The sequence below is a fragment of the Oryctolagus cuniculus genome, chromosome 2 (assembly GCF_051225735.1).
Source record: "Oryctolagus cuniculus isolate XC-2025 breed Fujian yellow rabbit chromosome 2, ASM5122573v1, whole genome shotgun sequence".
NCBI classification, from domain to species: domain Eukaryota; kingdom Metazoa; phylum Chordata; class Mammalia; order Lagomorpha; family Leporidae; genus Oryctolagus; species Oryctolagus cuniculus.
The window spans coordinates 33,041,021-33,058,126 of record NC_142868.1 but is presented as its reverse complement, the minus strand read 5'-3'; the positions used below and the strand labels follow the sequence as shown (position 1 = coordinate 33,058,126).

At 46.6% G+C, this 17,106-nt stretch overlaps 1 protein-coding gene across 3 annotated transcripts in view; it reads right to left on the bottom strand.

Moving 5' to 3' along the window:
• Window positions 1-3,406: 3,406 nt before the first annotated feature.
• The window catches only part of FAM114A1 (family with sequence similarity 114 member A1), a 73,125-nt gene continuing 59,425 nt past the window's right edge, over window positions 3,407-17,106 (bottom strand). For all 3 annotated transcript variants that reach the window (XM_051842464.3, XM_051842463.3, XM_089325338.1), the window contains 5 exons: window positions 15,022-15,171; window positions 13,799-13,938; window positions 11,445-11,517; window positions 6,925-6,978; window positions 3,407-5,226 (listed from right to left, as the gene is read on the bottom strand). In XM_051842464.3, coding sequence (XP_051698424.3) covers window positions 5,125-5,226; window positions 6,925-6,978; window positions 11,445-11,517; window positions 13,799-13,938; window positions 15,022-15,171 — 519 coding nt within the window. In that variant the 3' untranslated portion in view covers window positions 3,407-5,124. The remainder of the gene's footprint in view (window positions 5,227-6,924; window positions 6,979-11,444; window positions 11,518-13,798; window positions 13,939-15,021; window positions 15,172-17,106) is intronic.

The window sequence follows — 17,106 nt, the reverse complement described above, 5'->3', positions numbered from 1 at the left end:
CATCTGTAAAATGGGTACAATAATAACAGTACATAGCTCAAAAGAATGTGATGGGGGACTAAATGAGATGACAGAGATAAAAGTGCTTGTACGAGGTGCCTGAGGCTCACAAAGTAATCCATCAATATGCATGCCGCCATCATCATCATCGTCCCCATCAACGTCACCACCGCCATCATCAGCATTGCCTGGGCTTAACGGGGGTCAGCACCCAGTTCAGGGACACCTGGCATGAGGCAGCACGGCCTCCAGAGGCACATTCGGCTTCAAGGCCACCCAGACGAGTCAAGGGCGCGTGGGGCGGAGCATCTTCAACAACGGTGGTGATTTACAACTGGGCTTCCCTGACAGAGGAAAGGGAGCTGCTCTGGCGACATCAAAGGCGTCTGTGAGACAGGAGGCTGTGCTGCTGGAAGCAGAGGTCTGTGAAATGCCTGTGACGAGAACCACCCAGGGGCCTAAACACCTCGCAAGTCTGCATTCTGCGTCTCTTTATTCCCCCATGGTTCTCCAGGCCTGGAAACAACCCAAGCTGACAACCTGGGCTTTCAGCTACAAATCAACTTCACAGCTTAACGGGAACCCACTGTATAAACCTGAGCACTCAGATGTCTCTAAAAATAGCAGGCTTCGTTTCTCTTTTGTTGGGAGCCTCTGCATCACGGTTCAAAATACTGGCACAGCAGGCCAAACTGCCCTGGGTTCCAGTCCTGACTCTGCTGTCCCGGTGGTGTCTCTCTGCACCAGCTACACAACTTCTCCGGATCACCAGGTTCTCATCTGTGCAGGGGCGGGGCAGTGTCTACCCCGTCGGTGATTCTGGAGATTAGATGAGATACCGCATGGAGAACACTCCGCATCACACCTAGCACAGAGTGGATGCATGGTAATGAACATGATCGCAGGCGTTTGGATGGGTGGTTTTCTGCTAAACAGGGAAAGGATGGTATAGATATACAGGGGCGGCGGGGAATGAGAGATATGGAAAAGGCGGTCAGGATGTTAAAAGCTGATCCTGGAAGACAGATACTTAGTGACTGTCAAAAAAAAAAAAAAAATCCTGAGAATGACAAAGGACGGAGATGGCAGCTTTGCTTTCTGCTGAAGTCTCATCCATCTGGCCTTGGCTGCTACACTGGTTTTCCCTTCCAAATAACAGCTTAGAAGCCGAGTGATGAAATCCAGGGCACGCAGGCAGACCAGCTCGGAATCACTGCACCTTTCTGTCCTCAGGCACAGCATTTGAGAAATGGCCATGCTGTTCTTTCACAACACAGAATTCCTTTGCGATTACTGCAAGAGACAGGCCTGCCAGGTAAGTCCGCAGTGACCACAGGCTGACATAATCCTATTGCTTTTTGGCTGACAGCTCCTGCAGAGACAAATCCGCTGTGATCCAGACGCAGGTAAATGTAGTTGAAAACCCCACACCGAATGCTGACCCTCCCTTATCAGCTTCTAGTCCCAGGCCAGGAGAAGCCCTCACAGCAGAATTGGTGGAGACGCCATCAATCACCATTGTGAAAGATACAATGCTCCAAGGGTAGAACCACAGATGATTTCCCCGGTCCAGGAGGAAAACAGGAAGAGAATGTTGTCTTTGCTGAGCTGTGTTGAACAGCAGATATTCCAGGGAACTCTGGTATGGTGAGCAGACAGGAGAGCAGAAAGCTGCCCCAGACACTGGGCGAACCACACCACTCCTTTTCTCTCACATGCAGAACGGCCGGCTGAATCCAGTCCTGGCCAATGATGAATTCTAATCAACCACAAAACCAGAGCAAAACTGCAATTCTAAGATTTCTTTTTTCATAGGATCTCCTCTGATGTGCCTTCCACACACAGCGTTTTCAGGCCCCAACTGAAAGCCTGGGTCTGAATATCAGAATGTAGGGCACGCTTAAGAGGAAGATCAAAGGGCACTTCTTACATTACACCAGAAAATGGCGTGACCCGCAAGAATCATTGCTTTTATAAAAGTAAATACCATTTGAGGTCAGGTATTATGATCAGTCCATCTGCTCAGCACACGCACACACACACACACACACACACACACACAACTTTAAGGGAAGAAAAGTGGGAAAATGCTTGTTGACTTTGGCTATGCTGCTTCTCGGGGTGTTGTGTCCGGGCCGCCCAGGCTAGCTTCGATGGGACTCCGTCTGCCTTGCTTCTCGCAGTCAGAGCAGCACCGCCAGGCTGCTCAGGTGACTTTGCAGACGTGGGAGCGCCTCAGGCCGCCGATGTCTACAAAGCACAGGAACACTCTGATTTCTGTGTGTCCACCTATGCTCCACATTCAACATTTTCCTGCAGCTGCCCAAGGCTGCGGCTTCCTTCGTGGCCTCCGAGCTCCTTAGCCGGAGCTAAGGAGCCATTGTGGGGCCGTTGTGTGTCTTCGCTGGCTCCTGCCACGACTCCCACCACTCATTTCACCCTGAGCTTCACGTGCAGCCCAGCGTGAGACCCGTCTGTCCTCAGTGGGATAGAAGATTTAAGCGGAGGCCTGTGCATCAAGATTTGGGACTTAAGGTTCTCCTTTAGATCTGTACGCATCAATACCCAAAAGCAAGTTTTCCAGAACACATTCTCCTTTGAATTTGGAAGATGCTTTTGATGCTTTTTATTTAACAAGGCACAGGCACGGGACTACATTCATTATTTAGACTAGAGCTTAGTTTGCGCTTAATGCAAAGGAAGAACTGGCAGGCCTGTTCCGGGTAATTGCATAGAGTGAAATGAACCCAATTTATGTAAAGGAGTTACTGAAGGAATACAGAACTTCCAAGGTCAGCCTGCTAAGGCACTCAGCAACGGATTGCCATTTGCCCACATCTGGCTCCTCTGCTTTGCCAGGTTTAAAGCAAAGCAAAGAAGCAATTATCTAAAAGCGATGATGATAATCATCCTAAAAGAAAGAGATTCTGGAGGGCAGGCATATTTGAAGTGACTCATCTCCCTTAAATTATGTAATTCACAGATTACAGAAGAGAATCAGCTCTCTGCTTGTGTCTCTAGCAGGCAGCCTGTGCTCCCTATCTCACTAAAGGTCAATGCAGTTATGAATGCTGCCAGCCACTCTTCTGATTAAAAATCTCTATTTTGTTTTAGAGTTAAAAATTCTGCCACGCAGCAAATGGGCACAGTTAGGCTTCGCATGTAAGACTGGGAGTCTAGCTCCTTTGAAAATATTTGTTTCTCTTCTAGAAGTTAACATCTAAATCCACTTGGTGCTAAAAACAAACAAACAAACAAACAAAAAACTGATGCGAAGAAATCTAAAATCTACATGTTTTCTCCTGGCTCCTCACACACAATGTGTAAGATTTATGAAGATGCATCAGGCACATTTTTATCAGCTAATCAAATTCTCCAGACTTAATAACAGAAACATTGCAGACAATTAAAAGAGGAGAACAAAATAAATCTTTAATCGAATCTTCAGAGCATTTTCTTTTTCCAGATTATAAATACATTGTTCTGATGCTTTCTATTTGGCTGTTTTAGGAGATACACAAATGAAATGCAGGATAGAGAGACACATGAAATGATAACAAGAAGCAGGATGGTGCTAAAATACCCCTACTTTGCCCGAATGCACCAAAGGCAGTGACTTTGCAGGGGAATAAAAGCAAATGTGAGTAAGAAATTTGTACCCTTGCAAAACCACAAACCTCCTTTGTCCTGGAGAGAAGCAAGAGTAAGACTTCTTGCAACAACACCAGTAGGGACACGCACAGGGCTGTAAAACAGGGGAGACACACAGAACCCCCACCTGCGATGGATGTGGGGGCCGTGAGCAGCAGGGTTTTGCGCAGAGCCTCCCGTGGGTCAGTATGCAAGCTGGTCAACCCACACATCAGGGGCGAGGATGGCGTTTGCTACCAGAGCGTATGACCCATGCAGCAGATTTTTCAATGCACTCCTGGCTTCTCCCACATGGAAGCACCTTGAGTGTTCTGTGTGAGTCCTTCCAAGCTTTGTCACCGTGCATCATGGGCTTATGATCACAAGAAGTCAATTTTACACTAAATACTTTCCCATACCCCCTTTCATGCATATTTTTACCCCATATTTAAAATTTGGGACAACAAAGTTGAAACTGAAAAAATATAGTAATTTGAAGGGTAGAACTTTAAAAAAAAAACTCTACCAATGGACTTTGTAAACCCTTCTTCATAATACCTGTCTCTACTGGGGTGAAATTATGCTTCTTTTTATAAAAAGTTGCATTTATTTGAAAGGCAGAGGGGATGAGAGAAAAAGAGAGAGAGGGGGAGAGAGATCCTCCATCCACTGGTTCATTCCCCAAGTGGCTGCAACATCTTGGGCTGGACCAGACTGAAGCCAGGAGCCAAGAACTCCATCTGGGTCTCCCATGTGGGTGGCAGGAACTCAAGTACTTAAGTCATCTTCTGCTGCTTCCCAGGCAGATTAATAGTGAGCTGGATAGGAAGTGGAGGAGCTGGGACTCGAACCAGCATTTTAATAGGGGATGCAGGTGTTTAAAGCAATGGCTTAACCTGCTGTGCCACAATGCCCACCCCGAAATAATTCTCCTTTTTTATGAGCACACAGTAGGTACTCAATAAATGCTTTTTGCAGGGAGAAATGACTATAGATACTTAAGTTCCTCTTTCATGGTAACAGGTAAAATCTACAAATAGTGTTATTTTTGCCCATGACATTTGCATAACAAAGTTCAGTATCAGAATTGATTTAAAGTGATACTATAAGAATGGAACATTGAAACACAGAAATTTAAAGGATGAAAAATAAAATCTAGAGTTTGCCCATGAATTCGTAAGTATAGCATGCTTGACCAGGAAAATGGACATGAGTATTTGTGAATGGATATTGGATTAAAAGAAACTTTCAATGTGAGCCATTTAGTTTAAATTAACACAAAGGAAACACAATTCTTTGCAGAAACCATATACATTAAGAGAAAAGATGATGCTCTTTCTCTTGGCCTTCTCAGAACTGTCTGTGCAAAGCTGCCTGTAGTGTTCTCGAACGAGTGTCTGCATCCAGTTCCAGGACAACCCTTCCCCCTGCAAATGGCACAGGGCGAGGCGACGTGGCCTACCATTTCCTTTCACCAGATGGGCTCTGGCAAGGTCATGGCTGCGCCTGCACACAGCTGGTGTGGATATGGGACACCTGCAGGACCGGCAGCAGCAGCTGGAAGGCATCCTGCACGTACGTGGTGCTGTTGCAGCCCTGGGAGCGGGGAGACAATACAGTCCAAGGGTTACATCTACAGTTGGGGCTTCATGGTGTTTCCCACTTGACAAGGTCCCTCTCAAATGCTGCAACACTGCAGTCTATTGGCGCCTTAAGCGAATGTAAACACACCCTTTTGGAAGGAGTGTGGCTGGCTCTTCATCATATCCATGCTAACAGAGTAATACACCCCGAAGATGCCAGCCATCTCCAGACTGGTAGGTAGATCAGGGTGTGTGCATGCAGGAGCCGGAATGGTTATGTCGTCTGTCCTTCCCCCAGATCAATTCCACTGCACCAAAACGACACGAAGCACAGTAGGAAGTCGGCTCATCCTCACACACAGATGAATGGACGAGAATGGTCTACATGAAGCTAACTGGAGACATTCGTGTGCAGTTATTCAAGGCAACGCCTTGAACGCTGTCTTCTGCCCCTCCCCCAGGCCTGTTGCTACCTTGGTTCAGGTATCTGTACTACCCAGGTTCTGTGGGGGGCCAACAAACAGTATTAGGGAGCCCGTTTAAAGCTTAGGGAGCTAAAACGTGCCAATTTCCCCTGGGGGAATGAAGAACCACATCCCCATATTCTTCATGACTGACTGCATAAATTCAGCTGCTAATGTCTTCTGGGAGGCCAGGGGAGACAGTTCTCGTGCATGATAATCTGAGCACTCCGACTGTCCCTTCAAGACCAAACCCTACAGCTGCTGTCCCTCTGGTCGTCTCCACGCCGCCAAGGGGCTCCGTCCCAAACAATAACTCTTGGTGCCACCACTTTGCTATTTTTGTCCTTGGTCATTTTTCTTAACAGTAAGTCATGATTCCCCAAAATATTGCTATATACATATAAGTATCCTCCTGAAGTTTTGTAGTTTCTACATTCTGCCATTGATAGCCGCTTCCAACAGCAACAACTACTGTATATGCATTGCTCGCGGTCCACCTGGCTTGTTAACACCTTGCGGCTTTAGCCAGCTGTTCTGCCAGCTTCTTCCAGGGTGGTCCCTGCTGGAAGATTTCCCTCTGCGAAGTACAGGTCAAACACACGTTTGTGACCCAAGAGTAAGGAGCCTTTCCTTCCAGGCCTCCTCCTCCTGTCTTCCAGTACTCTTTGTGGCAAAGCCACAGCTCAGTCAAGGCAGCCTCCTATCTGTCTACCTGTGCTAAGGGTGCTATCATGTCCTGGTGAGCGGGCAGGCCATGGAGTGAGCGGTCACAGAACGAGCCCTCTGCTGCAAGGTCACACTCCCCACTTGTCAAGTCTGCTAGCCTGGAGCTTAGTAAACCAAAGGCCACGGTGCATGCTGTGCCGGGCCCGTCCGTAGGAAAATCACCCCTGAGCCGCACCACAGTGTGGTGGCAGACCGTCCACAGCGCTAGATCTGGTGTCAGACTTGGCAGCAGGCACCTGCTTCTGCTGGAGGAAGCGCCGACAGAAATAACGTGCAAGCTTAGCGCTTCTTTTCTAATCAGGAATTCTTGAAAATTAGGTATTGTTGCTTCCCCGGGGGACTTACAGCTGGCTGAGCTACACCAATGCACTCAAAACAGACGTTGATGGTAAGATTTAGGACCGAGATAACACAGGCTGCCTGGGAGAGACATAAATATATTAAAAAAAAAAAAAAAAGCAGCTCTAACATCTGCTTGGATGCCAAGGCCCTTTCTTTCTCTCTCTCTGGGGGCCACTTACCTCCAACAATACGCTATTGATCATGGGATTCAGGGCCTCGGCCTTCTTGTTGCTCTGCGGAGACAAAAGTAGGAAAGCGACACATTAGGTGCTCATGCCCCAAGGCATCCACGTCCGACGCAGTGCACCGGCTCTGTGGACGCAGCTGTCGGAGGGAAGGCGAGAAGTGGACGGAAGGCGTCCTGTGCGCTGCCTGCCTATGGAACCCCATTCCGTTTCAACAGAAACCTTGGGAGGCAGGTAGACACTGGGATAACCCCAGTTTATGGACAAGACCCTGGGAGTGGGGGAGGTTGAGTAACCTGGGTAAGGAAGGGCACATGGCTCGAAGTGTAACCCCAGGCCTTCTGAGCTATTTAAAGACCACAGCAGGCCTGGGATCAGGGTGAGGCTAGTGACCCGGAATTTTGCCAAACACGGGGTTGGACTCTTCAACTCCTCAAATTTTGTTATTTTGTTTATCATGATATTTTCACATTTTTATGTTTCAAAATATTACTTTTTTAAAGATTCATTTATTTATCTGAAAGTCAGAGTTACACAGAGAGAGCAGAAGGAGAGAGAGAGAGAAGGAGAGAGAGAGAGAGGTCTGCCATCTGCTGGTTCACTCCCCAGATGGCTACAATGGCCTGAGCTGCGCCCATCCGAAGCCAAGAGCCAGGAGCTTCCCTCGGATCTCCCATGTGGATGCAGGGGCCCAAGGACTTGGGCCATCTTCTACTGCTATCCCAGGCCATAGCAGAGAGCTGGATTGGAAGAGGAGCAGCCGGGACTCGAACCGGCACCCATATGGGATGCCAGTGCTTCAGGCCAGGGCATTAACCGGCTGCGCCACAGTGCTGGCCCCTCAAAATATTGTATTAAAACATCTCATTAGCTCACTGAGGCTGCTTTCTTTTCCTCATGGCCCCTCACATTCTGTAGGTGAGGGAAGTCCTTCATTCACTTACCCTAGCCCCACTCTGAGCTAGTCTTGTTTTCCTTTCTTTTAAATGTAAACATGGGTTCCTGGTTACAGGATACCTTCCAGATTCACAGCAAAATTAAAACACTCTTATTTTACTTTTCTACTATTAGTCTGGGATGGGGGCCCCATTATTTGTATAATTTTAAAAAATTTATATGACTGGCAGAGAGAAAGAGAGAAACACTGATACCTGCAGGTTTACTCCCCACATGCATGCAACAGGGCTGGGGCTAGGCCTGGCCAAAGCTGGAACTAGGAACTCAATCCACATCTCCCATGTGGCAGGAATCCAAGGACTTGAGCCATCACCTGCTGCCTCCCAGGGTGTGCATTATCAGGAAGCTGGAGTTAAGAGTTAGAATTGGGAATCAAGCCCAGGTTCTTTGATGTGGGATGTGGGCATCTTAACCAGCATCCTAATGGCTTAGCCAGGTTCAATGCTCATCCCTAAAACATTCTTATGTATAATTGTGAACAAGTCTGCAGAGTCAGAGCCTGAGAAACACAAAAACATGTAAAACATGAAGCACAGAACATGGCATGAAGTAAGAGATCAAAAAGTGGGAGCTAGGGGGCCGACACTGTGGCATAGTGGGTAAAGCCCCCAGCCTGCAGTGCCGGCAACCCATATGGGCACCAGTTTAAGTCCTGGCTGCTCCACTTCCCATCCAGATCTCTGCTATGGCCTGGGAAAGCAGAAGATGGCCCAAGTCCTTGGGTCCCTGTACCCACATGGGAGACCGGGAAGAAGCTCCTGGTTCCTGGCTTCAGATCAGCTCAGCTCCAGCTGTTGTGACCATCTGGGGAGTGCACCAGTGGATGGAAGACCTCTCTCACTTTCACTGCCTCTGCCTCTCTGTAGCTCTGCCTTTCAAATAAGTAAATAAACCTTAACAAAAAAACGTGGGAGCTAGGCTCAGTATCATTATCCTTATCCCCACTATCGGTCTATCAGTCAACAATCTTCTCTGAGATGCTGAACCTACTCATGGACAATAATTCATTAAGGAGACTGGGGAGAGAGGGCAATCTTAACAGGTCGTTTTCCTCGTAATATCTAGAAGAGCTTGTGGTAAACAAAAGGATATAAATTAAACATATCTTCCCACTTACACTGACATTACTCTGCTGAGGGGAATATAATGTCTTACTGGGGAAAGCATAATGGAGTCTTGGGAAAAACCTTTTTAAAAACATAGTCATTTTAGTAAGTAACCAGAAAATCCATTACGGTATTTGCTTTCATGTTTATTTGATTATCAATAAACCTCTAAAATATAATCAAAATGAAAGCAATAAAATGACATTGGTTTTCAGAATCAATGAGATGTGCAAGCAATTTAAATAGAGTCTGGAGAGTGATACACACTCATTAACTTCACGTTCTAAAGAATGCTGCTTTCGAGAGCAGGAACAGTGCCTCCATGTCAATGCTCTATCAGAGCACAAGATTAGGGGTACGCCGCTGTGCAGTGGCATTTCACTTCTTTTTTTTTTTTTTTTTTTTTTTTTTTTTGACAGGCAGAGTGGACAGTGAGAGAGAGAGACAGAGAGAAAGGTCTTCCTTTGCCGTTGGTTCACCCTCCAATGGCCGCCGCGGCCGGCGCGCTGCGGCCGGCACACCGCGCTGATCCGATGGCAGGAGCCAGGAGCCAGGTGCTTTTCCTGGTCTCCCATGGGGTGCAGGGCCCAAGCACCTGGGCCATCCTCCACTGCACTCCCTGGCCACAGCAGAGGGCCGGCCTGGAAGAGGGGCAACCGGGACAGAATCCAGCGCCCCGACCGGGACTAGAACCCGGTGTGCCGGCGCCGCAAGGCGGAGGATTAGCCTAGTGAGCCGCGGCGCCGGCCGGCATTTCACTTCTGCTTTTCCTTTTCCCAAACTGAAAATGTGTGTTCCTGATTTTATGCATGCAAGCATTTGTACAGGAGTGTGTGTACACACCAGAGGACTTCAACAAGTCCACAGAGGGGCAGGTAAGTCTTTGCACATCATGTCAGAGTGCCTGGTTCAAGGCTGGTCTACACTGCTTCTAATCCAGCTTCCTGCTAGTGCGCACCAATGGGGCAGCAGATGATGGCTCTACTTCTAGGGTCCCTGCCACCTACATGGGAGACCTGGATTGAGTTCTGGGCACCTGGCTCTGGCCTGGCCTAGACCTGGCTTTTGCAGGCGTTTGGAGAAGTAAAACAGCAGATGGAAGGTCTCTCTGCCTTTCAAATAAAACGAAAACAAAGCAAAAGAAAAAGTTGATGGGGCCGGTGCTGTGGTGTAGTAGGTTAAGCCTCCACCTGCAGCTCTGGCATCCCACATGGGTGCCAGTTAGAGTCCTGGCTGCTCCTCTTCCAATTCAGCTCCCTACCAATGGCCTGGAAACGCAGTGGAAAATGGCCTAAGTGCTTGGGCCTTTTATATCCACATGGGAGACCCGGAAGAAGCTCCAGGCTCCTGGCTTTGGATTGGCCCAGCTCTGGCAGTTAAGGCCATTTGGGGAGTGAACCAGTGGATGGAAGATCTCTATATCTCTTCCTCTCTCTGTCTATAACTCTGCCTCTCAAATAAATAAATAAATCTTAAAAAAAAAAACTGAGTGCTTTATTTTAAAAAAATAAGTTGAGGCCGGCGCCGCGGCTCACTAGGCTAATCCTCCGCCTAGCGGCACCGGCACACCGGGTTCTAGTCCCGGTTGGGGCGCCGGATTCTGTCCCGGTTGCCCCTCTTCCAGGCCAGCTCTCTGCTGTGGCCAGGGAGTGTAGTGGAGGATGGCCCAGGTGCTTGGGCCCTGCACCCCATGGGAGACCAGGAAAAGCACCTGGCTCCTGGCTCCTGCCATCGGATCAGCGCGGTGCGCTGGCTGCAGCGCGCCGGCCGCGGCGGCCATTGGAGGGTGAACCAACAGCAAAGGAAGACCTTTCTCTCTGTCTCTCTCTCTCACTGTCCACTCTGCCTGTCAAAAAAAAAAAAAAAAAAAAAAGTTGATAAAAAATGGAATTAAAAAGATATGTTACTTTGGTGCAACAATATTTTGAAATCCATGCATGGCTTTTTCATAACATGCCTTTTACCGGAGCCTTTGAAGCCTCCCTGTCTAAAGTCCAAGTGCACAGCCATCTGTGGGAGCCTTGCTGCATACATGGATCAGGAGCCATCATGGCCTGAGACTTGTCAGAGCGACAGATTCCCAGTCCTCCTCCTAGACCTACCTGCCCCTGACAGAGATTCTTGAACTAGATGTTTCACAGATACTAAGTTATGGAAGCAACCTTAGTTTGACACTTTTTGAAACAAATGAAGACAATGGAGCCCACAGAGGCCTGAAGCATGTTGTATGTCTGAGATGGGGGACTTGGGGCTGGGGCAGTCACAAGAGCCCTGAGCTGCCGGTCATGGCAGGGCTGGGGGGAGGGGGGAGGGCTCGTGGCCTGCCTTCATCACTCAGCAGTATCAGCACCATCAGGGAAGGTACCACATCCCCTATCATTCCTCATAGCCTCCCCCCAGGTACCCCCTTCTATAAAACAGTGACCTAAGGGCTCACTACTGGAATCTTACCCCAACAGTGGTTAAGGAATTCGTAAACTTCTTTGATAAGGAGGCCACTTCTTTGCACATTGCAGTAGTCAACCTGAAATAAGGGGAAAGAAGAGGCTGTGATGTCAAAGAGTTTAACTGTCTGCACACAGCATTCCAGTTCAAAGGCCAGCTCACAGCGGGAAGGCGTGCTACAGATGGCTTTGATCCATCATAATCCAGGATTCAGTAAGCTGAATCTCAACAAGGTCTACTCTCCAGACTTAATGAAGGCATAATCATCTCACTCACTTGACATCTTTGGAGAATCAAAACAGGCTACAGAAACACACCAGGCTTGAGTTCCACGTTGAGAGGGGGCACAAACCTTTGCCAGCTGGCTCGTCCCCAGCTTTTTGGTCATTGTGAAATAATAATAAACATTTGCTAAGGCCCTGTGTTAAGTACTTCTGTATGCTTAGTTACCTTTAATCCTCACAATGACCTTACAGGTAATAGTATCATTTTCATTGTATATAATTGAAGAAACCTTAAGATGATCCAGGAGCCTGCTTGGGACAGGCAGCAGTGACCAGCAGAAGTAGGAGGAAACTCAGCTCTCTCTTAATATTTGGACCATGTATTTATTAGATGCCTCAAAGATCCTGGAGAATATTTTTTAAGACATACTAAAATTCCAAGTTTATTCTAGCCAATCCATTTCTAGGACTTTACCCTCAAGAAAATAATGCAAGATGGACATAGATATTAAACCAAAACAATGCTATCCTAACATTATGGATGATGACAGAAATTAAGAACAATCTAATTACCTAACAATATGGATATTGTCTGTTTTGTGTAGCAATATGTTTATATGACTTTTATGAATAGTGATTAAAATGCTATTAGAGAAACAATAAGCCAAGTTAAGGATCTTATATGTTAAAAGTGAAGTCAGAGAGGTAAGTTTTATCAAATATATGCCCTGTCAAACTCATGCATGCAGAATTTGATGAGCTAAATCCATCCACCCATCCATTCAAAACCTGTTTGCAGAAAGGATCAAGGTCAGGAGACACTAGAGACATTCTGTCTACATCCTGGGCAGGTGGGTAGAACAGCACTTATGGTACAGAGAAATAAGGGTTGGGTGCAGCTTGGTAACACGGGGGTAATCAGGCTGGCAAGCAGAATGGAGCTAAGAACGCCAATGAACGTCTCAACTTCAGCCCTCCTCATTCAATTCAGAACTGCAAAGATTCAACAAGACCGAGGTGTTGTCCTCAATATTTTAAACTTTTCCTATTTTGTCCTTGTCTCCTCCTTCTACACACTGAGGTAAGTGCATATCCCCTATAGGAATAGTAAGGGAAGAAATTAATGTGGTTCTTATAACCTCTTTGATTTTTACATGTTAAGATTTGAAAATCCAAACTAGATGACAAATCTTTACAAATGAAGAAAATACCACCAAACAAAGACACTGATATTGACATTTTGGAAAGTCCTTCAACTAAAAATTTACTCCCTAGCCTACAATGCCAATGCAGAAATAAGCAAAGACTGTTAGCTGGCATAGGGTGTGAAAGTACCGAGCTATGTGTGTCCCCACATATTTTTGGGGTGCTCTTATTTTGGCTCCCAAACCTTTATAATAATGAGTGAGTATTGGATCTGTGTTAATTTTCACAATATATAATCACATGCATCAAAGTTGATGGTTCATTTTTAGCCACATACCTGCTATTTTCATGAATACTCCATACCAATTATTTTCACATATATATACAGATATGTAAATCTACGTACACTTATACATGTTTTAATTTCACTAGATGAACGAATAAAATAGCTGCTAATCATGGAAGAACACAACACATAACGTATTATAGCACACCCACCATCCACCGTAAACCAGCCTACAGCAGAGACCATCAACGGTGGAGGTCAGAGCACGCAGAGCTGGTCCGAGTCTGAGGCACAGTGCAGTCTGTCTATTTCTGCGAGGCTAGCTGAGAAGTTACATTATAGTGTCCTCCCTTCCTTCCCGTGGTATGTTGAAAATATAATTACCCTCACAGTTCTGTACTTCTAAGACTTCAATCTACTAAAATAAACATTTCCTAGCTGTAAATCATTTAGTATATCTTCCTTTAGATCTCTTCATAAATAATTCCTAGAATGTCTAGTTAGTTTTTCTTCTTTTTGTTAACATAATGCCTTCTTAAGGGGGTCCTTATTTCTTAAAGTGACCATAGAACAAACGCATTAGTTGACTTGAAATCTGAATCTTTAGTAGCCTAGGGTGTGTATGCATGTGAAGTAGCTGAATGGCACATATATATATTTATTCATATTTCAGTTGGAAAAATAGGAATAAAAAGAGCAGTTACTTTATCAGAACTTTTGCTTGGTCCTGAGCTGATTTTTCTTCTTCTTGCCCGTGAAGAATTAATTCTGCTACTTTATGAAGCTGTTCAATGCAGCGTGCTGTAACTTCTGCCAGGCTTTCAATGGACAACATGTACACTTCCTGGAATAAACAAGTGCAAGTAAGAAATTATTCACTGAACCAATGCTTTCTCTTTAAAACCCTGTGACATAAAAGCAAAAACACAACTCTTCAAGAAAACATCAAGTGTAACAAAGTTTACCTGAAAGGTGATGGACGCATTTCAGGCTTCCCTTAGTGGAATGCTGCCATGAAATGGAAGTGCCACTGGGTTCCCAGGAATGGGGCAAGGCTGCTCCCAGCTGTACTCCAAGGACTCAGAGTGATGCTGGCCATACTACAGGCAGGTGGACAGAGGCTGTGCGCAAGGCAGGCTGAGTGAACCAATCTCAAGGGACGTTTCTCCTTAGAGTGATCTGATCTAAAAGTTACTTTTTAAAAACTAAAATTCAACATAGGGTGACACTACTGCAATCTCCTTTTCAAATTAATTTTTATAAGATTATTGATTTCTGTATTTGAAAGGCGTAGAGACAGAGAGAGACAGAGCTCTCCCATCTTTCTGTTCACTTCCCCAAATGCCTGCCAACACCACTCAGAAGTCAGGAGCTCAGTCTGGGTCTTTCACATGGGCGGTAAGGACATAAGGATTTGAGCCATCGCTTGCTGCCTTCCAGGGTGCATGTTAGCAGGAAGCTGCGACTGGGAGCTGCATCAGAACTCAAACCCAGGACCTCCAACATGGGCCATGGCTGTCCAAGAGACATCTTAACCACTAGGCTAAACACCTGTTCCACAAACTTCCCTTTTGAACACAGGCAAGATATAAACTATGCACCCAGAAATGTATTAAACTACAGACTATGAACTGCAGCAATGAAATTTTTCAAAAAGCTTCAAATACCCTATTAGTTATGGAGCATAAAGACATTTTATAGTAACATATTTACATACAAGATGGAGTTCTACTCTAGAGGTAAGTCAACTCGGTTGTTAAAGATCTTTTCCCCTTTAAATAATAATTGTAAGGCTATAGAGAAAAGCAACAAACTCTATGCTACGCCAAGACTGATCCTGGCATATAGAACTTTCAGTGCTTATTACATTCCTATGTGTATAGCATAATATTACTGCCCTGGAGTGGACAGCCTAGCATAAACTTACCTCTACTGTCTTGGATCTCTTTTCTTCCTGTTCGACTTCTTGAGGGTCTCCAGGCTTCTCCTCCTTGGTCTCGGCCTCTGACTCTTTGGCCACATCTACTGACACTGGCGTTTGTCCTTCTTCCACCCAGTCATGAGCTTTCTTCATGGCCTACAACCAAAAAACATGCATTTATCATGCAGTGCTGGAAATCAAGGATTTTCCAGCCCTACAACTAGAATGAAGGTGCTCTCGCTTTCAAGAGTGGGTCTCTGTGTTTAAGGAGTAGCAGGGGCTGGGGTGGGTGTTGTGGCGCAGCAGGTTAAGCTGCCGTGTGGGACAAGGACATCCCATATCAGAATGCTGGCCCAAATCCTTGCACCTCTGCTTCCAATCCATATGGGCGCTGGTTCAAGTCCCGGCTGCCTCACTTCCGATCCAGCTCTCTGCTATGGTCTGGGAAAGCAGTAGGAGATGGCCCAAGTCCTCGGGCCCCTGCTCCCATGCACTCAGAACAATCCAGCTTTATGCTACATACATCCTGGGAGGCAACAGATGATGCCTAAGTATTTGGGTTCTGTCACCCACGTGGGAGATGGAGATGGAGTTCCGGCCTCCTGGCTTCTTCAGCCTGGCACAGCCCTGCCTGTTATGGGCATCTGGGGAGTGACTCAGCAGATGGAAGAAAATCCTCTCTCTCTTCCCCTTCCCCCCTGTTACTCTGCCTTTCAAGTAGATGAATATAAATAAATAAACATTTTTTAAAAAAATGTTGGGGCCCTTAACCCTCTTAGGAGATAACCTTGTTATTATTTTCTGGTAAATATATACAGAAGAAAAGTCTGGAGCGAGCACCACAGAAGCTGGAGGCTTCAAAAAATCATTTCTTGGGGCCTGTGTTGTGGTGTAGCAGGTAAAGCCATTCTGCCTGCAAACCCAGCATTCCATATGGGTACTTGTTCCTGTCCCAGCTGCTCCACTTCCAATTTAGCTCCCTGCTAACAGCCTGGGAAAAGCAACAGAAGATGGCCCAAGTACTTGGACCCTTGCCATTCACACTGGAGACCCAGATGAAGTTCTTGGCTTTGGCCTGCCCAGTGCTGGCCATTGTGGCCACCTGGGGATGGAGCCAGTGGATGGAAGTGCTCTCTCTCTCTCTCTCCTTCTCCTCCCCCATCTCCCCCTCTCCCTCTGTAATTCTTTCAAATAAATAAATAAACCTTTTCAAAAAATAATTTACTTATTTATTTGAAAGGCAGAGTGATAGACACTCAAAAGAAAGATCTCTTACTGCTAGTTCACTCCTCAATTGCCCACAACAGCCAGGGCTGGGCCAGGCTGAAGCTGGGAACTCAATCCAGGTCTCCCAGGTAAGTGGCAAGGACCCAACTACTTGAGTCATCACTGCTGCTTCCCAGAGTACACATTAGCAGGACCCTGGAATTAGGAACAGAGCTGGGGCTTGAACCCAGGCACTCTGGTAAGGGATGTGGGTGTCCCAAATGGTATCTTAACTGCTAAGCCAAATGCTCATGCCAGGACTTTTACAGCAGCATTTAAAACTGATATTCAGAGAAAGATCTGTAGTATATCTCTCACTTTCCACGACCAACTATCAAAGAAAAACACTCTTTTTTCTACACAGGTTAGAAACTTAGCCAAGGCCATGGCTAAAGCATTTTCTCATCTGACAGGTCTCAGGAAGATCTTAATACTTCTTTTTTTTAATAAATTTAAAAAAATTTTTTTGACAGGCAGAGTGGATAGTGAGAGAGAGAGACAGAGAGAAAGGTCTTCCTTTGCCGTTGGTTCACCCTCCAATGGCCGCCGTGGCTGGCGTGCTGCGGTTGGCGCACTGCGCTGATCCGAAGGCAGGAGCCAGGTACTTCTCCTAGTCTCCCATGGGGTGCAACTCCCGGGCCACAGCAGAGAGTTGGCCTGGAAGAGGGGCAACTGGGACAGAATCTGGTGTCCCGACTGGGACTAGAACCCGGTGTGCCGGCGCCGCAAGGCGGAGGATTAGCCTAGTGAGCCACAGCGCCGGCCCTCTTAATGCTTCTTGAGCCCAATCACACATCACGCTGGGCAGAGGAGATGGTTCTGCTC